Source organism: Eleutherodactylus coqui, chromosome 13, assembly GCF_035609145.1.
Source record: "Eleutherodactylus coqui strain aEleCoq1 chromosome 13, aEleCoq1.hap1, whole genome shotgun sequence".
Taxonomy (NCBI): domain Eukaryota; kingdom Metazoa; phylum Chordata; class Amphibia; order Anura; family Eleutherodactylidae; genus Eleutherodactylus; species Eleutherodactylus coqui.
Genome location: NC_089849.1, coordinates 58,131,006 through 58,156,208, shown reverse-complemented (window position 1 = coordinate 58,156,208; position 25,203 = coordinate 58,131,006). Strand labels below are relative to the sequence as shown.

Here is a 25,203-nt window from a genome sequence, read left to right as displayed (position 1 = left end):
ATAGTACGGTATTGTGAGTGCAAACAGGTTGAAAAGGCTGCAGCACTCGCACCCCAGCGCTTCCAATAAGCTGATCAGTGGGGATCCTGAGCTCTAGACCATCACCGATCAGATATTGACATCCAATCCTAAGGATAGGTCATTAGTTTTTAAAGGTTGGATAACCCCTTTAGGAGCTGCAATCTCCTAGCATTCCTCACTGGGTGCTTTTACCTCTGTTTTCCTACCCTCTGTTTGCTATATGGAGAGCAATAGCAGCCCTGAGTACTGAAAAAGATTGCAAGACTATTCAATGGAAATAATGAACACATTGAAAGTTTGTCAATTACAATGGATGCTGCGCTATGCAGAGGAATAAACACGGCATCGCATGCCAAAAATGTGGCTTTTTATTATTAAAAGTCTATAGAGTATATTTCTTCTTTATTTGGAAGGGAAATATGATCTTAGATGTACTGTACATCTTGCATGGCCCTGCAGAATGGTGGTGCATTATTCTTCAGTGTGCAGATACTTCTTTCCCTGTTATACCTACATAATAACTGGTCAGCAATGTGCTAACCGCCGTGTAATTTGATTTGGTTTAGAGATTGCAAAAACAATATCTTTGAAATCTAATGCATAGACAAAATGGGACGGCATTGATAAAACCAGCCAGATTGCAGTATTTAATTTTTCCAATCCCATTTAGAGAATAAAAACACTGACTCGTCTCCTTGCTATGGCAAGCTCATCCACTTTATCTTGGATCTAATCTTAATAAATTTCCCACATTGTGTACATTTTTAATGTATGGTTTTCAGAGGCCTTCCAAAGAGATAAGAACAGAGAAGAAGATGAGATGCTTTCAGGTTATGATGAACATAAAGCGCTTCATGTCCTTCAGCATTGGGATGAGATGCCTCAGTACGGCACCACACTCGTTCCAGAACATGTAGAAGTGAGAACCTTGTACAACCCAGAAAACCCGGGCTTGGGACAGGTAATTAAATTGCATCCAAACTAAGTGTTTGTCGGATGATTTAGGTGACAATATTGAAAATATAATGACAGTGTACCAACAAAGTGAATCTCCATCTTTTATCATCGTGTCATTTTTAGGTACAAAATTCTGTGCCAAGTAATTTCTTCATATATCTTTAAAGCAGTCGGAGCTTTATTTTCTGATACAGATCTCCAAGTTCTCTGTATAGACGCAGAGATAAAGGAAAGCGGTCATGAACTATAAGCACCGTAAACTACAGTGGAAAAAAAAAGTATTTAGTCATATACCAATTGTACAAGTTCTCCCACTTAAATAGATGAGGGAGGCCTGTAATTGACGTCATAGGTAGACCTCAACTATGAGAGACAACATGAGAAAACACATCCAGAAAATCACATTGTCTGATTTTTAACAAATTTATTTGCCAATTATGGTGGAAAATAAGTATTTGGTCAATAACAAAAGTTCATCTCAATATTTTGTTATATATCCTTTATTGGCAATGACAGAGGTCAAACGGTTTCTGTAAGTCCTCACAAGGTTGGCACACACTGTTGCTGGTATGTTGGCCCATTCCTCCATGCAGATCTCCTCAAGAGCAGTGATGTTTTGGGACTGTCGCTGGGCAACACGGACTTTCAACTCCCTCCAAAGGTTTTTTATTGGGTTGAGATTTGGAGACTGGCTAGGCCACTCCAGGACCTTGAACTGCTTCTTACGAAGCCACTCCTTCGTTGCCCTGGCGGTGTGCTTGGGATCATTGTCCTGCTGAAAGACCCAGCCACGTTTCATCTTCAGTGCCCTTGCTGATGGAAGGAGGTTTGCACTCAAAATCTCACAATACATGGCCCCATTCATTCTTTCATGTATACGGATCAGTTGTCCTGATCCCTTTGCAGAGAAACAGCCCCAAAGCATGATGTTGCCACCCCCATGCTTTGCAGTAGGTATGGTGTTCGTTGGATGCAACTCAGCATTCTTTCTTCTCCAAACACGAAGAGTTGTGTTTCTGCCAAACAGTTCTACTTTGGTTTCATCTGACCATATGACATTCTCCCAATACTTTTCTGGATAATCCAAATGCTCTCTAGCAAACTTCAGTCGGCCCCGGACATGTACTGGCTTAAGCAGGGGGACACGTCTGGCACTGCAGGATCTGAGTCCCTGGCGGCGTAGTGTGTTAATGATGATAGCCTTTGTTACGTTGGTCCCAGCTCTCTGCAGGTCATTCACTACGTTACCCCATGTGGTTCTGGGATTTTTGCTCACTGTTATTGTGATCATTTTGACCCCACGGGGTGAGATCTTGTGTGGAGCCCCAGATCGAGGGAGATTATCAGTGGTCTTGTATCGCTTCCATTTTCTAATGATTGCTCCCACAGTTGATTTCTTCACACCAAGCTGCTTGCCTATTGCAGATTCAGTCTTTCCAGTCTGGTGCAGGGCTACAATTTTGTTTCTGGTGTCCTTCGACAGCTCTTTGGTCTTCACCATAGTGGAGTTTGGAGTGTGACTGCTTGAGGTTGTGGACAGGTGTCTTTAATACTGATAACAAGTTCAAACAGGTGCCATTACTACAGGTAATGAGTGGAGAACAGAGGAGCCTCTTAAAGAAGAAGTTACAGGTCTGTGAGACCCAGAAATCTTGCTTGTCTGTAGGTGACCAAATACTTATTTTCCACCATAATTTGCAAATAAATTTGTTAAAAATCAGACAATGTGATTTTCTGGATGTGTTTTCTCATGTTGTCTCTCATAGTTGAGGTCTACCTATGATGTCAATTACAGGCTTCTCATCTTTTTAAGTGGGAGAACTTGTACAATTGGTATCTGACTAAATACTTTTTTTCCCCACTGTAAGCTATGGTGCTTAAAGTTTAGGTGATGTGGAGTCCAGGGGGCCTCTTTTCATACTCACATCTCCCGTTGCTGTAGTGTCCACTGGCAAAGTCAACACATGCACAACCGGATTGACTCTCTTCAGAAGGCTGTGAGGACTCAAAAAGAGATGGCTGGGAATGCATGCACATCATTTTTAAAAGAGTCAAGCTTGCTATGCGTGTGCTGGTGTTGCAGGGGACACCACAGGAACGGGTGACGGGAAGTATGAAAAGAGGCTCCTCGGGTTCAACATCACCTAAACGATAAGCACCATAACTAGTTAAACGTAGTTAGCACCATGACAGGTTCCCTTTAAAAGATAACATTCTGGATTTTCTAGGGGTCTCTTCACATGTGGATTGACATGTTCCCAAACGATGTTCCTGCCCCACCACCTGTAAACATCAAACCACGTGAACCGGTTAGGTAAATATGGCAAATAGTTTGCATTTGATATTTTGATGGATTGAAAAAAAAAATAGTCTCATTATTAGAGATAAGCGAACGTACTCGGTAAGGGCGATTTCGCAATCGAGCACCGCGATTTTCGAGTACTTCACTACTCGGGTGAAAAGTACTCGGGTGCACTGTGGGGCGGGGGGTTGCAGAGGGGAGTGGGGGGTAGCAGCAGGGAACAGGGGGGGAGCCCTCTCTCTCTCCCTCTCCCCCATACTCCCCTCTGCAACACCCCGCTCACCCACAGCGCACCCGAGTACTTTTCACCCGAGTAGTGAAGTACTCGAAAATCGCTGTGCTCGATTGTGAAATCGCCCTTACCGAGTACGTTCTTCCACAAATAATAGGATCAGATCTTGGCATTAAACTTGCAACACTATATAAAGAGAGGGGGTCCCCATGCAACAATGTTTCATATTAAGACCTCTTTCAGATGGGAAATTCATTTTTCGGACAGGGTGAAAAACGTGCACCAAGTCGCGGCCAAAACTCACGTTTTCTTGTCCATTCATACAGCAGGGTGCGCGGTATAGATGCCGCAGCCCAGAATTCCTTCGGTCGGCATAAATCTTCTAAATACAATAAAGCAGCTGCTAAACTCCCTCCCCCTCCCTTTGCCAGCAGCTCCTATAGCCTATGGGATCAGACAGCTCATCACTGCCGAAAGATAGGGCAAGACCTATATCTTTTTTGTCCGCGTCAAAACATCGGCTGGCATGAACATTGGCTGGCTGGTTGGTTGAATCTTAATTGGCTAATTCTTTCGAGGAGATAAGACACTCTGATGGCAGCTTTCTCCCCTCTCTATATTCAGAGCAGACATGCGAAACGTGCATGTGTATGGGAGTGTCGGGTGAGATAACTGTACGGTGACCAACTATCTAATGTGTATGGTCACCCTAATAGCCAATTCTTATAGGGCCAAAAATCTTCTTAAAGATGAATACATAAAGATGTGTTTTGTGTAGAATCCTTATATAAAACTATTCTAGAATGTTTGTCTTATCTATTAGTTTCATTTAACTCTGGACCGTTTTTTCTAGTTACGAACTACGTGTTATTATTTGGAATACCGATAATGTAATTCTAGATGATGTCAATCCATTTACCGGGGAGCCTTCAAGTGATATCTACGTGAAAGGGTAAGTGCTGTGTTTCCATTCACTTCCGAATTTTTTTGGCTACAGTATTATAAAATAGCTGCCATTAAGTATCCAACTTGAAAGTTCACATTTGTCTGTCTACCTCATTAATCTAGTTCATCTTACAGTGGCACTTTAAATACAGAAAACTATGCTGCCTGCTGCTTTCACAGCCTCTGTGAAAAGGCTGTATTGTCAATGAGTATCCTCTTTTCACTGAAGTCAAGTAGTTAAGCAACACCATGGACTGGAGAGTTCTAAGTCTGCTGTTCTAACTATATATTTGCATCTTAAAAATGATTGCATTTAAAATATTTTCCGACCCCTTACAAGGCCACTTAAAAAAAAAAGTTGTCCAACTTTTTTTTGCAGATTAAATCCCATTCGGTATTAACATTATTTTTGCAAATAATGAACCTTTTAGGTGCTAATTGCAGCTGGAAGGGGCTTATGTTCTGAATGTGGACAGGGGGAAAGCCACTGCTCGAGCAGCTGATCTCCCCGAGAACAAAAAAATTGAGCAATTGAAATCCAACTTCCGATCCTTATTTCCCTCAAGTAGGGGAGATTTAGGAAGTAGTGTTCAGTGATTATTGACACTATTTTCAAAAAATAGTGAATTGGCACAGCTGATTCAGACTCCCATTAAAACTAATGGGACTAAAAAATTGCTTCCCTAGAGGGGTGTGATGTGTGCGTGTTCCTCCATGAATGTGGGGAAATATATAAAATAAAATATCTCATCTGGATGAGGTTTTTATATTCTCTATGTATTTATTCTTCTCTTCCTCTTGTCCAGAGCAAATGTGGTGGCTTAGTTTTGAGCACTTCGGCTTTGCAGTGCTGGAGTTTCAGGTTCAAATCCAACCAAGAGCAACATTTGAATGGAGTTTTTCGAAGTCCATACAGATGTCATCCTTAAATGAATTTGAGCCTATGACCACAGCACTGAAAGGCAACAGTGTTAACAGCTGAGCCACATTTATGGAAAAAAAAAAAAAAAAAAAAAAAAAAAAATCACACACTTCTCTACCTTTTATTTTTAAAACAATTTTCTAGCGATTTTTGTTAAATGTTGGGTTGGGATGACTCGATCAGATTTAGCAAAAATCAGCCCAATTTTATCGCCTGGCCATAATTAGGAAGCCTCCATTACATAATTGTCTAGTCTCTCTAAAATATGCAGGTTTGCTTGCTCCACATCTAATGTGTATGGCCAGCCATTATATTCCAGTGCAACAACAGCAGGGCAACACAAGGCAGCGGCTCTATCTAATGAGTCTCTGCACAGTTATTTATTACTATATCCGATAGGTTCTAATAAAAACTTCTCTTTTATAGGTGGATAAGAGGCTTAGACGGCGACAAGCAGGAGACTGATGTACATTTTAATTCCCTCACCGGTGAAGGGAATTTCAACTGGAGGTTTGTCTACCAGTTCGACTACCTTCCCACTGAGAAAGAGATCACATACAAAAAGAAAGAGTCTATCTTCTCTTTAGAAGAGTCAGAATTCAGAGAGCCAGCTGTGCTTGCCCTCCAAGTCTGGGATTACGATCGCATATCTGCCAATGACTTCTTAGGTATGTTGCTTTTTTTATTTTTTAACAGATAACCCAGTTTTGTTGTCCATGGAAATTCATTTTAGTAATTTTTCATAACATCAACTAATTACTAGAGATGAGCGAGCACCCAAATGCTCGAGTCCGTGTTATTCGAGTCGAGCTTTTCGTAAAATTTGAGAGCTCTACTGGAATAACGAACCCCATTGACTACAATGGGAGACTCGAGCATTTTTGTATGTGGGAGCCGGGTGCCGAACTTTTTTTTTTTCTCTCTCTCTCTCTCTCTCTCTCTCCCCCTCGACAAAAAATTTGCAAATGACGTGCGCTGCAGTAGGGAGGGGAGAAAACAGGCACGTCACAGCGGCAAGGAGCCAAAAGCTGGGGCAGGGTCGAACACGGCTTGATGCTCATTCGAGTAACGAGCACCATCGAGTACTCAAATACTCGAACGCACATCAAGCTTGGCAGAGTATGCTCACTCAACTCTACTAATTACCCATTAATAAATTATCCCCTACATCCATGATTTGACTGATTCATCTGACATGTTGATGGTCATATTGTTTGTAGGAACTATTTGATGTACACTTGATCAGCCCTCTACTTGCAGATCCTACTCTTAAGTGTATGGCAGCTTTATAGTTGCATAGTTGATGTTCTATATATCATATTTTGGAGATATGCATGTTATGTGGGTATGATATCTTATATTTCATGCAATTGTTGGCTTCTGAACATGCATAAGTCAAAGTAACTGATAAGTTTACAATTTAATTATAAGTTATGAATTAAGGGATCACCAGATATCTTTTAATATTCAATATTATGAGCCACTGTTTAAAGCTGGTAATGGGCTACTGAGCAAGTCTGTCAGTGTTATGTGATACTTATTGAGACTGCCAATTTTATAGGCTACTTAATGTAGTGACAATGACATACGAACACTGATGGAGACTGGCAATGTTATAGGATACTTATTGAGATTGGCAATTTTAGACTACTTGTCATGGCATGCTGGCAGTGCCAATATCACGGTGCAATGTCCGCAACATGGAAGGGAGTTCAGGTTGGCATGATTACATCAGCTTGGCCCATGTGACAGTGGTGCCAGCGAGCGCATGTGCACGGTCATTCGGTGCTTAACGTTGACCAGTTCACATCCATCTGTTGGTATGTAGTCTGCTGGTCAGTGGGAAGATGATGCCCCCAACTGGCCAATAAGCCACTATTATATAATTCAGTCCCTCCTCCTAGAGTGTTCCAGTTATTCCCTTCATGCTTGAGTTTTGGTCCGGTCCACATTCTCTGCGTACCAACCCTGTCTCAGATAAAGTCCTTGCTGTCAATTGTACCATTTTACCTTCAGAGACAGTCTAGGTACCCCACAGGTTTCAGATGTGGTGCCGTCCTCATCAGGGCGATGACTTTGCTTTTAGGCAGAGGTTTCCTGTATTAGTATGATACTTACGTTATATATTGTTTTGTTTTCTGAGTTATTACTAGTGAATATATCCACCCTGCTGGACATCTATTACGTCTGATCCAGACAAGGTATTTTGGCGTCCACCTCAGACGTAATACTACTTATTGTAGGGACAATGATATGGGTGGCAATGGAGGCTGACAATGTTAACTTACAGGGTCTCTAAAATTCCTGCAACCACAGAGCACCAAATTCTTTGGTCAGTCTAGTGGAAACAGTTTTACAGTGTCAAATTAATGTCATCGGCAGCATGGATGACAATTGGATCTCTATGTCTGATGTTAATATTTATTTACTTAATTTGAAAAAAGCTGCATATTCTAATAAATTTCTATAGCAGCTGTAAATATTTAGAATGAATCAAAAAAGAAATACACATCTAAAGGTTCTAGAAATATATATGTTTTTTCGCTGCAGGTTCAATTGAATTGAAATTAAGTGATATGGTGCGAGGAGTCAAGGCAGCTGAACAGTGCACCATAAAAATGGCCAAAGATAAAGCCACTCCGCGCTTCTCTATCTTTAGAAACAAGCGTATGAGAGGGTGGTGGCCTTTTGTGAAACTCAAGAGCGAAGAAGATATTGAGAGAGAAGAACGAGAGGCCCAAGATAAAAAGAAGAAGAAAAAGAGGAAAAAAAATGTTAAACTGGAGGATGTGCAGTACACAGATTCAAGTGGGAATATTTACATCCTGGCAGTAAGTAAAGCGATGTAGAATGGAGAATAAAATAAATATAAATATATATGTACTTAATAGAAATTGTGATATTCTATGTAGTAACTTAACATTTTTTAAGGTCCAGGTTAGTAAAACTGGGATGTTTTTAGAATTTGACCTGTTTATGACTTTTTCATTTTAGGTAATATTTTTATAATAGGGGTTTGAAATTTATAGAATTTATTTAATAAAAACCTATTACTCATAGGATGTATATAGCTAACGTACCATGGTGCATCAAACCTTGATGAACCAGTTCCTGACTCTGCCCTTAGACCATGAACGTCCTGGTGGCCCATGCCTGGTAAGGAAGTGTGTGTATGTGGGGGTTAAAACATCTGGTCAAGAAGTGGTTAAAAATGTAATTCTATTCTAAGGCTTATATTTGAATTCTTTAAATGTATATTACCACTAGACATAGTTTTATTTGATAATAGTCCTATGACATGAACGATAAAAAAAAAACTGCTCAAAATTAAAGCTAAATTCCAGACAAGTGAACACTGTAATATCCCTTTAAAAAGCTTTTCCGGAACTTCAATATTAATGACCTATAACTTAGGGTTAGTGTTGAGCAATCCGTACCTATAGAACCCTGTTTCGGGTCGAACTTTGCTAAAAGTTTCGTTCGGTACAAACCCGAACTGAGTTTTTAGGAAAGTTTTACCCGAAACATGCATCTACTGGCTAGGTTCACTCAACACTAGGCCTGAACACTCTCAGAGTTTTATACAGGGCTTTTGTGGCTTTTATACAGTCTAATACATCCCTTTTAGGGGTTTTGATAAAAGTTTGGATCACTTCGAACTCATTTGAACCAATCCAAATTTTTTCAAAAGTTTGCTCATCACTACTTAGAATATTTGATCAGTGAAGGTCCGCCACTCGAGACAACTGCTGATCAATTGTTTGAAGAGACCATGGTGCTGAGTCAAGCTTTGCATCCTATTCACTGCATACCAGGCACAGTGCTGTACGTTTTCTAGCAGCAGTTCCTATTAAAACAGCTCAATCCCATTTATGGGACGGAGCTGATTTAATCTCCATTCACCCATCTGTCCCATGTGTATTAATGAGGGTATATAGTCAGGTATCCTATTTTCCCTGAATCCATTTGGAGGCATTTGGCTCAAAGAGAGGTGTCTTTTAGAGTTTGGAAGCTGTCCAATAAGGTTCACCTGGAAATGGCAGATGGGCCCACATGTTTTGATCAAAATATGCACAAAATATGTTCTCACCTTACATTTTTAGGTTGTTAGTATAAACAGTTGTGCAATTTTATTCAGATATTAAATGAGTATGAGTGCTGAAGCACATGTTTCTGTTACTGTAGTTGTTGAAAGGATAGGTCATTACTATTGGAGTTCTAGAAATCCCCTTTTATATAGCCATTTTTCCAATACATGGAGCGATATAGGCCCTACTCTCTATATTGTACTACTTTAACCACAAGGGTTCTATTCTTATAGAAAGAAAACAAATGCAAATGGAGGGCACGTAGCATCTTTCTATCTATTTTATGGAATAAATATAGGTCATACGTAAATATAGGTGGTTTAGGCAGAGCTTTAAGGAAAAAAAATTCAACCTTTGACTACATGATGAAATACAAAGCAGGAGCATTACTTATGTTCTGCCATAGCTCTGCGCTGGGAGAGAGATAGATGATATGTGGCAACAGCCATTCATCAACTGCAGGGGACAAGAAGCGGCCTACAGGATTCATCAGTGCTGTTGTCACCCAAATGCATGCATGGACTCTCGGTATGCAAGGACACATGCCAGATATCTTATTATTCTGTAAACTGTAAAAATGTACTGGCTACAGATATCATAATTCCAAGTAAGATTTCACTATGGTAATGAGTCACTTATTTTCTGTTATGATGATATGCAGTTGCTCAGAAGATAAAAAACATACTATGTATAATATTACCATTTCAATAAATCCATGATTGTTTGGCTATAGGGGAAAGTTGAAGCAGAATTTCAGCTGTTAACTGTTGAAGAGGCAGAAAAGAGCCCAGTAGGAAGGGCGCGCAAGGAACCAGAACCTCTGGAGAAGCCAAAGTAAGCCATATATGAGAGATTTATTTTCCAAATGTTTTTTCCCAACGCCTTTTGTGCTCTGGAAAACCTAATATGTGCCAGCCAGAAGTATGCTATAGTGTTCTATGGAACCCAGTCTATGAGAGATAGTTCTACACCGGTGAGAAATTACAGTGTACAGTGACCAGTTATTAACAGGACTGTAACTCCACAAGATATGTAATGGAATTTAAAGGGGTTGTGCCAGAATTGTAAATTACCCCTTATTCACAGGATAGGGAATAACTTGCTGACCAGTGGAGTTCTCACCACTGATACCCCCACCAATCTCAACAACAGGGGTTCTGTGCCCACCGTCCTGCTCACTGTGGGGTTACTGCACTCCCCACTGTGAGAAGGAGGCTGCATAAAGGCCTGGTAGTGCAAGCCCACCAGCACTCCATTCCCTTTCAGATTTTTACACACCATGAATAAAGATGATCCTGATTGTAGAATGCAGTACAGAGTGGTTTCGACACAGAGGATGAGAAGTTTGTGGAGAAAATGGTTTGGTCTGATGAAGCACAACTTAACCCTTTGCAATCCAATTTTGGATTCAGTGTTTCCTAGGGGGCTTTCTCTTTCTGCCATTATACAATGGCGCCATCCGCTGGCTAGAGCCAGTACTGTGGTATGTGACATGCTGGAGAGGCCACTGACAACAGAACGGCCAGTAATATACAGTAAGAATACCCTGCCTGACACCTTCCGACATCAGAGCTGTACAGCCTTCAATCAGAATGTCTTTAGACGTCAGACAGTGGATTGGAAAGGGTTAAATTAAATGGTATAGTAAATCCACATGCATTGAGCTCCAGAAAGAATTCTCATATTCATGTGGACAAAAGCAGTCAATTTACCAGGGGTCAATGTCTGGTGTGGAAGGTCATCCATACAACTTTTGGGATACCCTGTATTTTGTCCCGTGTGTTGCATTGTTGTATGTAGTATATTCTGTGTAATCTTATATTGTAAAGCTTATCATTATTGTATAAGCTGCCTATGAATAGCTCAGTATTGATTCTTTTCATTCATTTTGCAGCCGCCCAAAAACGTCATTCAACTGGTTTGTGAACCCACTGAAAACATTTGTCTTCTTCATCTGGAAGAGATATAAGAAGTATATCATTGCTCTGCTCATCATCGCTATTCTCACCATTTTCTTGGTCCTCATTCTGTATACCATGCCGGGATATATCAGTGAGAAGATTATCAATGGATAGACATTATCAATACTATGCACAATGTAAATAATGTGATTAGAATCTGTATATACTTGTCTGGATTGTCTTATGTCAAGGAGATGTGTGGTATCTGTTTACATAATGTCACTGCTCAACAAGATCATGAACCCCAAATTTCAAATAGCAAGTCATATTTTCTTTTTTTTCCCCAAGAATTGTGAATTAAATCAATCTTCATTTCTAAATTTCTATGCCTTGAGATAAATCAGTATGCACCTAATTTATTTTAATTGTGACATGTACGGCAGTGCCATATATTAGCTCATTGGAAATTTGTATGTGCCTTTTATATAAATGCAAGGAAACCGCTTACTAGAGGTATAATTAGAAGCTTTTGGGCCCCAATGCAAAATCTGTAACTGGATCCCCGACCTACCATTTACACTGACCAATCACTGCATTAGGAACAGCTAGTGTGCAGCATTTGGTCATCAGTAATGCCATACTACATGATGACCGGGTCAAGCTCTGCTATCAGATAACATGCTGATCTCTCCTTTGTGCAGCAGAAGGCAACATGTGACAGTCATGAGTAAATGTTGTGACTTGAGTGACTTTGACCACAGGCAGATTGTTGGCAGTGTTGAGCGATTATTGAAATAATCAGGTCGGGAGTGCAAATCAGACTCCCAGTTTAGACTTCCATTAAAATCAATAGAAGCAAAAATCAAGTTTTCTTATTTGGCCTAGCAGTGGAAGAGGTGGTGGTGGTGGTGGCAACAGCCCGGTGGTCAACACTGCTACCCTGCAGCGGCAAGGCCCCAGGCTCAAATCCCCATCAAGGTCAGATTTGAACTCATAACTCTAGCAGTGTAAGACAGCAGCACTAAGCCAGCACACAAGCAGATATTTTTCATAAAAATTGTTTTGGACTTATCTGATCCAATTTGGTGATAATACGGACGATTTTATCACTCGGACGGTCAAGACGAGCAACACTAATTGTTGGTGCCTGGAGGTATGGTGCCAATATTTCTGAAACAGTCGCACTTTTTGACTGTTTCTGAACCATGGTATCAAGAGTGTGCCAAGACTGGTTGGAACCATGGACAGACATCTGACAGAAGATCACACAGTGGCAGGCCACGTGTGGTTGATTCTAGAGGTGGGCAGCGGGTGTCACATCTGGTATCTCAGCAATGATGTGCCATAGTGAACCAACTGACCCAATAGTATAATAGCAGGAAAGTTAGTCAAATTTCCACAATGATTTCCCCTGATAACCTTGCATCATTGCCAACAATGCCTAGCATGAGCCCAGGAAAGTCATCAATGGAAACATGGCAGAAGGTTGTCTGGAGGGACAAGTCCCATTTCTTTCAGAACCATACAGATGGCCAGGTCAGCATCTGGTACAAATGGCATGAAGCCATATCCCATAGGTGCCCCTTTGGGATTCAACAAGCCAGGTGGTGGCAATGTCATGGCTGGAGGAATGGATTCCTGGCATGTTTTAGGACCATTGGTTATCATAGAGCAATCCATCAATGGTGACCTCTACAGGGACCTAGTAGCTGACAATCTGTACCTATATATATTCAGGAAGTCTTATGTGACCATAGTGCCATGTTGAAACAGGAAAATGCTCCATGTCATTTAGCTTGGATCACTAGGTAGTGGTTGGAGGAACATGACAATGAATTCTCCACATTGCCTTGGTCCCCAAACTGACCAGCCTGTAACCCCAAAGAACATGTTTTGAATATGCTGGAAAGTGTTGTAGGATCTCTTCCCACTTAGCCACAAAATGTGCACCAACTGATGGATCTGGTGTAGTGGGCAAGTGTTGGGTTGAGTATGGCGGATGTTCACCACCTTGTGGAATCTGTTCCTTTATGTTTGAAAGCCGTAATCACCCGAAAAGCTGGACCAAACCATTATTGAGTTGGTGTTCCACAGGCACTGCTCATTCAGTGTTTAATACTGGTTTATCCTTATGTGAGAGTGGCCTTTATGCCCCCTAAGGCTCCAGGGCCCATAAGCGGCTGCTACCTTTGCTACCCTATGACTTCGCCCCCACTACTTACATATTTCCTAAGATAAATTTTACTATCCTCAAGCAAGGATTTTCTACAGGATTAATGACTATCTGGTGTTGGTTTTTAACAAGGATCTCTCAGCGAAGGAAAAAAAAGGGAGGAAAGAATATATGTTAAGGATGATTTCAGATAGCTGTCCTTGCGGTACATCACAAATGTAGTTCGCATTCATTTACAAATGGGAATGACATGAGAAAATAGTAACAAGTAGGGAATTCTTGCTGTGAGGTTGAGTGGGGTTATGCAAATGTTCATTGCACTACTTTCATCAATTCAGTACATCTGCCCTGATTGCCTCATGATTGCTAGAACTTCAACTAGATAAGTATATAACCCCAGAGATAGCCTATAAAGACAAAACATGCAGTGCCAGCACCATCTGCAGTATGCCAGAGCAAATTACATACTTGACATCAACTAGAGGATACGATAATATTAGGATGCTAATCATTTCAATATATATGGACTGTATAAAGTGAAACCTCTAAAAGACCACCAGACTAGTTTTCATGTGACAACTTTTCGGTTCCACCATATACTGGCTATTTTCTTTGAGAAGACCACTTCCCTAGAATACCATTTTTCAATGCAATTTTGGATAGTCATCTCAAAGAGATTCCCCTATATATGTATGTAATAAAATCACATAGAACCTTTTCTGAACTTCATGTTTCTGTAAGACTTCTTTCACATTAGGTTCTACCATCTAACATCAGTTCCATTTTTGCATTCCATCTTCTATGCAGAAAAGTACAGAGTGATAGAAAACAAGACTGAACTGGGCTGAAACCATAGGGTTCATTATGTAAGATGGAGATCTCCGTGTAGGTGGGAGCAAGTGCCAGTAACATCTCATGACCAGGCTCTGTCCAGACCGGGTTGATGTTGGGCCTTGACTGAAAGTAGACTTGGGTGTAGCAGTGTATTGAAGGCTCTGAGTAAACATAGTAGATGGTCCGAAGGTGGACATTGCTGCTTGAACTTTTAATAATGAGATTAAACAGAAAAACTTGAGTGTGTTTGGGCTGCAGTATAAGGCAACGGTTCACCTAGATACCGGGTACAACAAAAATTACAGTCCCCATTCACTGTAAAGAAGTTTCAGAATAAAGTGTCCTTTAGTCCTCCCTTATTCGTCCGATGTGTAACCTATGCACAGTCTATGTTGCAGATGCCTCCCCATAACTGGTTTGCTCTTGCAGTTGTTTGCTTCGACGAGGCGGCAAGACACAAAGGCCCAAGGAAACGGCCGACTCAGTATATTTACAGAAGTGAAGCTCTAGGTACACTATTCCACCCAAAGGACAATTCTAGCTCTGTGCCACCACAGAACTCTGGAGAGACTCAGTTTACCTCTGCCCAGCTCTCTTTCTTAGCCTGCTCTGCCCATCTTCCAGTCTCTAGTCTGTGATTGCATGCCAGCCATTCCTCGAGTCCTCCCCCTCTAAAGGCATACATCTCACAATAAGGCCTCATGTCCACTAGCTAAATGGAATTGCGGATTTAGCAGCGGATTTCCGCCGCAGATTTTGCCCATAGGGAATCATTGGCCATCCGCGGTCCATTAAATTGATTTTTGCACCCGTGGATGGCATTTTAAAAGAATTGCGTTTTTCACACGCGGGAGAAAAAACGCGGCATGCTCCATTCTGCCGCGGATTCCGCGCGGATCGGCAACATTGCTAGCAATGTGTGCGGATATCTACATACAAAAAAATACCATTTAAAGCAAATCCGCTGCAGATTCTGCGTGGATTGTATTTTTCTAGTGGACATGAGGCCTAAGTCATTTACAAATACATTATAAACAAACATTAATAATAAAACAGTAAAAGCAAAAGTACCCTCCTTACATAATGAACCCTATAACGCAGTTCCGGTTCCATCCGGCTTTCTGTGCCTACACAGTTTTCTGCATAGAAGACAGAGCTGAAATGGAACCAACGCTGGATGGCAGAACATAATGTAAAACAAGCCTCATCTCCTGGACCCTGGCAGCTGCTGTAGTTTATGTCTACATAATCTCGCTTTTTGATCAAATTACATGAACCAGATATTTTTAGCATGAAGATTAACGTTTAACCAAAAGGAATCCCATCTTATGTTCCCAATGAATTGGAATAAGCACAGAGAATCTTGGGAACCAAGCACAATGGCAGATTTGCTCATGTTTTTGAAAAAAAATGTAGGACCTCAGTTCCATTAAGATCATAAGAAAATAGTATTTTTTTTGGTGGTGGGGTGAATCTAACCTTTCTGCTACTTGAAATAAATTAATAGCATTGGCTTTACAATTCTTGCAAGTTTAGTCAATTGTCCTGTTGATTCATGTATGCAGCAGTAGACCTCAGCTGTGGCACAGACCACTCTCAACACAATCACAGTAATAATAGTGACCCGGTAGGCGGAAATTCTAATTCTTCATAGGATAGGTCTATTGCAGGAGGGTGGCATGTAATGGCATGAACTGGCAGTCTATTTAGATTTTTGCTATTGAGACTTCCAGAATCTACAAGCATGCGCCCCAATAGATAACGTATATATGCTGCCATACGGATTCAGTGATGTCTTAATGGTCAGGCTGTGACCTTGTGATTTGTGTTGTTAGACTTGGCTGCTTTTCATAGCAAATGTGATCTGAAAAGCCAACAGAAGTTGTAAATACAGATGTGTAACCTGCCACAAGTGAGAAGCAAGATGTGTGAGTGCAGTACAGGCTGCTTCTAGGTGCAAGACGTATGCTATTATATAACATATTTATAATATATATAGTAAAGGGAATCTGGAATTCTCTTAATTTGTTTTAGCTATAAAAAAACTTTACGAAACAAAGTTCTGAATTTGTAAATCTTCTAACAATATATGTTTTTCTTTATGGATAAAAGATTGTAAAATGACACAATGTTTGTACATGCAAATAGTCAAATGAATACATGTAAATAATAAATGTTAACAGACATCATAAATACTGAATGAAGATTATTTTTCATAAGACGGGCATTCGTAAAGCGTAGAAAAATGAGAAAAATTGTTGTGAAAGTTTTGGTAGTTGTCTGCGGCAACTCATACATTTAGTATTACATGCTGGTCATTGCAAGGATGTTCTGACCGATCGGATGAACTCTGATACATAAAGGGTGGCTCTGAGTGGATAACTCTTCTCTGCAATGTCCGAGTGCATTGCTAAGACACATGAATAGGGGTTTTTACAGTAAGAGAACCCATTTAAAGGTATCTTTACACACTTGGTTTTTAGCACAACTTGAAATCAAGTGATCATTGACTCGTGTAAACAGGCAGTTGTTCAACTATGAGAAAATGCCTAGAGACTCCGGTGATGCAGGTAGCCTAGTAACCAAATAGGTTGTGATTGGCTGCAGACATACTAGTCAGGTGACTGAGGTGAGATATAGGGAAACACAACAGTCGCAGGAGGGAGAAGAAAGGGAGAAGCAGAGAAACAGAGAAGCCGAGAAGGAGAGTTAGCTGTGACAGTGAGTAGAGGGGAATCTGCTGTCATAGGGAGAGTGAGCTGTCACAGTGAGGAGTAGAGGAGACCCTGAGATGCAGAGGACAGGAGAGATAAGAGAGTGAGAGCTGATGGCTTGATGGGCAGTCTGCCAAGACAACCATGGGGCCTTTTAGAAGGCCCCTGGCTGCCATAACACCTGCACGGCTCCCCCGATCTCACCGCAGGGGGGGGGCGTACAGGACCCCCGAACATCGATCGGGGGATTTAAATGCCATTGTCAGATTTGACAGTGGCATTTAAAGGGTTAATAGCTATGATCAGACGCGCGGCCGACTGCAGCTATTGCCCACCCGTGTCAGCTGTAATAAACAGCTGATGCCCGCGCTGTACGGAGGGAGATAGCGCCACTATCTCCCTCCATACACGTCCTGCAATGGCAGGACGTAAAAACACTATTGGGCTGTCACTAAGGGGTTAAACACAGGGAAAAGTTCGGGGAGACATCTGTGGCAGAGGAAGAAAATGCTCATACATAGAACATTTGTAACGTGGTCAATCATACAAATGTAATACAAACCTAATATTTACATGGTCATACAAAAATATACTAAAAAAACATAAGTATTTGGGCTTTATCAACTTGTGCTAAATGTGCTCAATTTATCCCAGTAGCTCATAATAATAAGTTTGCCCACCTGTAGACACTTAACTAACTTTATATAACTTATTTACCAGCTTAGTTTGTGCCTAAGGGTTCTTTAAGACTATTATCGTTTGAACAAGCGAGTGTCGTCATCGATAACGCATTGGCTCTCATGCAGTCGGTTTATACAAGCAGACACATCGTTGGCTCGTTCAAAGGAGAAGCGTTCAGTCTCTCACATTCGCTGTATACATGATTGAGAATGACTGAACGAGCGCTGCTTAAACCAAGCGAAGGCGCCAATAATGTTTTTTACGCCTGCAGAAAATGAGCAACGAGCGAAAAGCGAACGATTCGTGTTCGTTGTTCAGTCATTGACTGCATTTAGACTGAACGATTACACTGCTCAACAGCATTTTTGCATCTGGTGTGCGATATATATCAATTCTTATGGAGTTTTGGGTGTAGAATCTGAATTTACCTTTAGAAATGATGTAAGGTTTTTATGTAATTTAGATTTTTTCAATTTTTAAAAAAAGGTTTTTGTGTTTTTGCTCATTTTCTGGTCAATTATTTATATAAAATTAAATCAGTGACTAAGCTAAACTCTTTATTTGAATGTAATACACAGTGGGTGAAGTTCTAAAAATGGTCACTAGATGGCAGAACAATGTGGTTGAGCAGGAAGGTTACCGACCTGAGCCTCTCTGTACTGCTGTTTAGTGTTTGTTGTAATCTGCATGAAGCATTTCTCTTCATTCTTACCTCAGCATATCGGTATTTTTTGAGTTTCATTCACAAATACATGACCAGAAAAACATTATTGAGTCCTAAGTGGTATTTTTTTTGTATTTAAAACCAGACAATATTTGTCAATACTGTATTATTGTCCATGTAATAGTGCTATGTATCTCAGAAATGTGACAGGATAGACAGAATCTGATTCTTCCACTGACTTCAGCACCCCAAAATTAGTTCGCTCAACCTCTCTCCAAACCAGATACAGATTTTTATTTGTTGACCAGTGTTATCGTTCGCTTTCTCTCGTTTGAGCTATTTTTTCAGCGATAATCGCTCTGTCTAAAAGCATCTTAAATCTTGTGCCAAAATCTCAATCCAATTTCGGCATACAATGCGCAATTTAGGCCATGCCCTTACCTGCTCAACCACTCCCATTTGTGCCAAGCTATGCCCCTTCCTGCTAAGTTACACCCCTGTCGAGTGAAGAATAGATTACTCTTTTCGTCGTAATTGCTTTGTAAATAGGACTAAAAGTTGATGCGACATTCTGCACCAGAATTGCGCCAAATGTTTGGTGCATTTAACAACTAAGTCTGGACACAATCACATTAATAAAGCTATCCCATACTGTTAAAGTCTTGCCCATGTAATCAGGCACACCATGTGCAGGGGAGCCAGGACCTGTTAATGCGGCGAGGTCTGCCGTTGTGAGCTGCTGCATGGTAGAACGTATTGAATCCATTAGAGAGAGGAGGAACAAAGAAAGTAGGATATGTACTGTATATAGTTTATATGATATGGATATGTATATAGTTTTATCATTGGATGAAACTATTGCAGATCTTCCTTAAATTTTGCATTTAATATTTCGGTAACCTTTGTGTTTTGGAGTTCTGTATAACAAAAAGTGCCATGGTGCCACCCATAAAAAACAGTGAGGCGCTGTGGTTAATTTTGAAAGCGATTTTTGAACGATTGATTCTATAGTATTCTTCAGACACCAACCATTTCCTTCTATATGCAATCATTTTTAAAGAGATGCCACAGCTCTGATATAAACAATCTACATAGATTTTGTAAAAACAGAAATGCAGCAAAGATCAGAGATTAAGAGAATTCTGATAAAAGTTATTGCAGGAGTGTTGTATTCAGAAGATGAATGAAAATGATCAATGGGTCCAAGAAAACAGACATCTGGTGGTGCAAGTAAATAAATGGTAAGTGAATGCAAGGCTCATTCCACCTAGAGTAAGAGATATAATCAATGGCCGCTCATGTACGATATAGCAGGATATGCACTTCGATTGTTTGGGCAGAAAACCTAAGCCTGATGAGAAGACCATTCTGAAAAGTATTCTTTCATAATGTCGTATGCCAAGCATTACCCAGACATGTACATGTAAGATCAGTACTGATATACTGAAGGTCATTGTGCTGTAATTAGCTACACAGAGGAAATACTTTAAACGTATTGGAAATAACCTCTTTAATTTAAGATAACACATTCCTTTAAAGAATTTCCAAAAATAATTAGGATAATCCAAAGGTGCAGCATATATAAAAAGCAGTCTATCCGGCTTGCTGGCTCAATGAATCAGCTCAAGGGTACGTTCACACATAGCGGTAATGGTGCAGATTTTCCAAATCGGCAACTCTTTCTGTACTGAAAGCCATGTTAAGATCCACACCATCAAGGCTTAAACTGATAGGCACATGCGCTATGCTCACAGCTACGGAGCGTATACCGGGATTTTTTTAAACTATTCAAACACTGTGCTATTGCACATGAAAAAAAAAAGGGAAGATGGGTCCTGTATTTTTTCTACGTGTGAGATCGATAGGGCAAATCCTATCTTTTCTCACACGTAGTATTAACATGGCCAAACAGAGCTCAGCGCTCCATTGCTGAGATCTGCTACTAGCTGCAGCGCCTGTGGAGTCCCGTAAACAGGCAGGATGGTAGCGTGTAAATAAGCAGAGCAGCGGAGAACTGAGAAGCGGCGTGGGACACAGCAGGAGCAGGAAGAGGCGGGTATATACTGATTAGTTATTTTACTGCAAGGGAACATAATTTTACTGTAAAAGGACCACCTTGGACCACCCCTTTGGCCTCGTTCAGACCAGCGTGATTATGTGCGCACATACATCTATTAGAACCATTGGTTTCCTATTAGGTGTTCACAAGTCCATGTTTTACAGGCATGCAAATGGTCGCACCTGCAAAAGATAGGATATGCGTGCACCAAAGGTCCGTGGTGCGTGTAAATATTCCCTGTGGGGAGTCCCCTCATCACTGAACACTGTGACAGCACTGTCACAGTGTTCAGTAATGATGGCACTCCCAGCGGAGAGTAAAGAATTCCCTGCCACAGCTGTGGCAGAGGATCGCGATGTTCTCCCATTGCTTTCAATGGGGCTGCTACTGCTGGCGGCCCTATTAAAAGCAATGGACTGCCGGCAACCCCTGCAGTGATTTTCAGGTAAGGGCTGTAAATCTAAGCCCTTCACTGAAAATCATCCCTAGCTTGTGTAAAAAAATAAATATACACTCACCTCTCTGCCGCTGCTGGGGCTCAGGCCCGTCTAGCTGCTTGGTTCTCCTGCACTACACTGAAGCTCTTTCAGCAGGTGGGGATTTAAAATCCCGGCCTGCTGAAAGGGCTGTGTCTGATTGGCTGAGCACTCAGCCAATCACAGGCAGTGCTCGTCCATTCATTGAATTATGAATGGCTAAGCACTGCCTGTGACTGGCCGAATACGGTGACCAATGCTTGACAAAGATCTGACTTCAGATCGAAACGTTGCACAGAGGAATAAAGACGACACTTTGCTAACTCCTGCATCTTTATTGCTGCTGCGGCTCACTACTTTGTACGACCATATTATTTGGAGTCTACGGATCCAGACTCCCGCTGTGGCTGGCAGCCTGTGTTCTGCAGGTCCCACCTTACTGGTCGTGTGGAGAAGTGCTGTTCCCATACCACTTCTACAGCCAATCACAGGCAGTGCTCGTCCATTCATTGAATTATGAATGGCTAAGCGCTGCCTGTGACTGGCCGAATACTGTGACCAATCACAGGCAGCGCTCAGCTGTCATTCAACCAAAGCTCAGCTAATCAGACACAGCCCTTTCAGCAGGCAGGGGTTTTAAATCTCTGTCTGCTGATAGAGCTTCAGAGCAGTGCAGGGGGACCAAGTGGCTATACTTTTAAAAATGTTTTACACAAGCTAGGGATGATTAACAGGGAAGAACTTATATTTAAAGCCCTTCCCTGAAAATTACTGCGGCGGCCCCATTGAAAGCAATTGGCACGGATCTTCATTCACCGTGTTTTGCGCAGCATGGATGCGTTCAAAACAACGCTCGTGTGAACGAGGCCTTAAAGGGGTTGTCCTGCGCCGAAACGGCTTTTTTTTTTTTTCAATGGGCCCCCCATTCGGCATGAAACAAACACAAGGGATGAATTTAAAAAAAAAAAAAAGTTTAGTACTTACCCGAATCCCCGCTCTGCAGCGACGTCTTACTTACCTTACCAAGATGGCCGCCGGGATCTTCACCCACGATGCACCGCGGGTCTTCTCCCATGGTGCACCGTGGGCTCTGTGCGGTCCATTGCCGATTCCAGCCTCCTGATTGGCTGGAATCGGCACACGTGACGGGGCGGAGCTACGCGATGATGCGTAGAAGGGGGCGGAGCCAGAATGCCGCTCGTGTCGAGACCCAAGAGAAGGGAGAAGACCCTTCTGCGCAAGTGCGTCTAATCGGGAGATTAGACGCTGAAATTAGACGGCACCATGGAGACGGGGACGCCAGCAACGGAGCAGGTAAGTGAATAACTTCTGTATGGCTCATATTTAATGCACGATGTATATTACAAAGTGCATTAATATGGCCATACAGAAGTGCTTACCCCCACTTGCTTTCGCGGGACAACCCCTTTAATAGTCATATTCATGTAAAAATTAAGACAATTTAAACATCTCTTCAAATATTTTTTGTCGTTTTAAACTTTCATCAGTTTTGACATCCTAACTATCCGCTTTCCTAAAATGGTCCCTTTCCCAGGTGCTTTTTAATCCGGAAGAGGAAAAAGATATTGTATAGTACATGCAATAATAAAAGCATCCATCTTTTCTACCTCCAGCTGAATCAATGTTTCAGAATTGATTTTTTTCCTCAAAGGATATAGTGAATTTCATGATGGATACAGAATCCCTTTAAATCCCACTGACCCCAGTCGTATCATTTTATGACAGTGATTAAATGGGGATAGAGAAAATTTTAAAAAATGTTCCTGTTTAAATGGTTTCCCTGGGAAGCTATAAATACCTGTGGAAGAGCGGAGCACCGGATGTGCTTTATTTTCCAAATATACTTTCTGTCTGTGTCTATACACCGCTCAGTCATAGCAATAAACCCACTGACAGGTGAAGTGAATAACTGATTATTTTGTGACAAGATCACTTGTCAAGGGGTAAAGCTTTATGCCAAGCGCCAACAGCACGTTCTCAGCAGGGTGTGTAGGTGGTGCATGTCCTAGGGCACGTCAGCTGTGCACATTTTGGGGCTGAATATTCCCCAGCAGCGAATATTCTGAAACTCTGTTGCAAACCATTCCATCCTGTGAGAAAGGTCCCACAAACAGATTCTTCAACTGAAGAACAATTTTTTTAAAAGGGGTTTTCCAGGACATCAAAAATAGTTACATGGGTTTAAAATGAAGAAAAAAAAATGAAAACTCACTTACTCTAATGGCTCCTTGACCAACACTGCGGCCCCAGTGCCCGCCGCACAGAAGCTGGCGAGTGGTCACGTGCCATTCATTGTGCATGTGACCCCTCAACTAGTCACAGGCTTTGGGCTTATTCACATGAGCGTATATCCCCATGTATTCCCACAGCGTAAAAGCGCCCGGCCGGGTGCTTTTATGCCGAGCAGGAAGCTGTCTTTCTGACTGGACTATGGCCGCTGCCATTGACTCCTATAGGAGCCAATGACGGCAGCTGGAGAAGGGAGGTAGTTTAGCAACATGACTGCTAAACTCCCTTCCCCTTCTTCGCCCCTTGCTGCTGTTTCCAATGGGAAGGGGCAGGACCGGCAGAGCTAAGCCCCGCCCCTTCTTGCTGGCTGGTTGGGAGCTTAGCTCCGCCCTGTCCACCCACGCCCAATTCAAACAGCTGGAGGGGAGGAGAGAGGAGGTGAGCTGGCGAGGGGAAGGGAAGAGGGAGATGACTTAGCCCTTAAGATAGGGTAGGACCTATCTACCCCCTTTTTTTCAAACTTACATGGAGTTTGAAAGGTAAGACAAAGGATTTTTAACTAATTCATGCACAACTACACTCTGTTGCGGCGAGAGTAGTTGCACATATGCCCATCTGAAGAAGCCCTAAGGATGCGTCCCTGTGAGTGGCTGAGTGGTCACATGCGGTGAACGGCACATGATTGCTCACCGCTTCTTCTGGGTTCTGTGCAGCAGGCACCAGGGCTGCCAGAACAGGTGAGTATTCAAGTTTTCTTCATTTGAAGCCCATTTAACTTTTTCTTGTACTGGAAAACCTTCGGCATACAGCATAAAATAAAAGGGTATTATTCATGTGTCCGTAGCCTCAATGATGTCATGCACATGTGCCAAAGCCAGAAGTGTAGCACGGGCATAGTCTTTCAAGAACACACAGCGTCTCCAGCAAGTACATGGATTTGTGCAAACACCGTTCAGATGAAGGTGACAGTTGCAGAAAATTTTACAACAAATTTGTGACATCTAAGTGATCCTTCAGATTACCATATGCGCAATTGCGCACGCTATTTGTGCCTAGAACGAGTTTGGTTTGTGCATGTATCCTGGCATAGTACTGTACTTTTTGCATACGCAGGGCCTGTTCACGTGCATACGCAGGGCCTGTTCACGCGCCAATAACCCCGCACTGATTTAAAAGACTATTTAGCATAATGAGGTCCAGATGTGTTTTTTCCCCCAGAATTGCATAGAACAGCGTTTCCCAAACTGTGCTCCGTGGAGCCATTTGACTCCGCAAGCGATTGAGGGTCTAGGTCCCCGCTATTCTCGCCGCTGAACTGAGAAAAGCAATGTCCAAGACCTGGGGTCGGCATAGCAACTTGGATCACATGACCCAGCTCCGGTCATGTGATCCGCGTTGCTATGCCGACCACATATTCTAAAACTCTGTAGCCAAACATTCCATCCTGTGTGAAAGGTCCCTCATACACATTCCTTAACTGGAATGAAGTAAGATAGGACATGCTGCAATGTGTATCCCGCATAGCATTGCATTGCGGTGCCATACAGGAAAACATCGCTAATGGGAATAAATCTTTTCAAAAGAATGGGGCTGATATGAGAAGGTTAATGATAAAGAATACCTTTTTCTTGTCGCTTGTAAACATGCTGGGCTGAATTTGAAAATTAATTTGAGCATTGATTGAAGAAGTCTCTATTCTGACGGCGATCCCCACTGAACTTTGTTGGCAATGGCATGCGGACTTCAGAGCCTGAGTGATGGAAGTCCAGAAGTTGCTTATGTAGACTGATGATTTCCTTCTGTAGATCTAGCACCAGTGTCTGTAATCCAGCGAACTTCTCTTGGTAGGAGGCACAAAATTCCCGCAGCTCTTTCACTGTGGGCTCCATGTTTGTGAGTGATTATTTTATGTCCTGTCTTACCGACGCTGGACTGAAACTGCAGGTGTAGTAGCCAATGCCGGTCACTGGAAAGTAGTTAAGAT

General features: G+C 41.9%; 1 protein-coding gene across 1 annotated transcript in view; it reads left to right on the top strand.

Moving 5' to 3' along the window:
* LOC136588664 (fer-1-like protein 4) overlaps positions 1 to 16,554 on the top strand; it is a 123,755-nt gene extending 107,201 nt beyond the window's left edge. The window contains exons 39-45 of the mRNA XM_066588059.1: positions 804 to 982; positions 3,207 to 3,292; positions 4,366 to 4,464; positions 5,806 to 6,047; positions 7,930 to 8,210; positions 10,201 to 10,301; positions 11,362 to 16,554. Of these exons, the coding sequence (XP_066444156.1) occupies positions 804 to 982; positions 3,207 to 3,292; positions 4,366 to 4,464; positions 5,806 to 6,047; positions 7,930 to 8,210; positions 10,201 to 10,301; positions 11,362 to 11,542 (1,169 nt within the window). The 3' untranslated portion in view covers positions 11,543 to 16,554. The remainder of the gene's footprint in view (positions 1 to 803; positions 983 to 3,206; positions 3,293 to 4,365; positions 4,465 to 5,805; positions 6,048 to 7,929; positions 8,211 to 10,200; positions 10,302 to 11,361) is intronic.
* Positions 16,555 to 25,203: the final 8,649 nt, after the last annotated feature.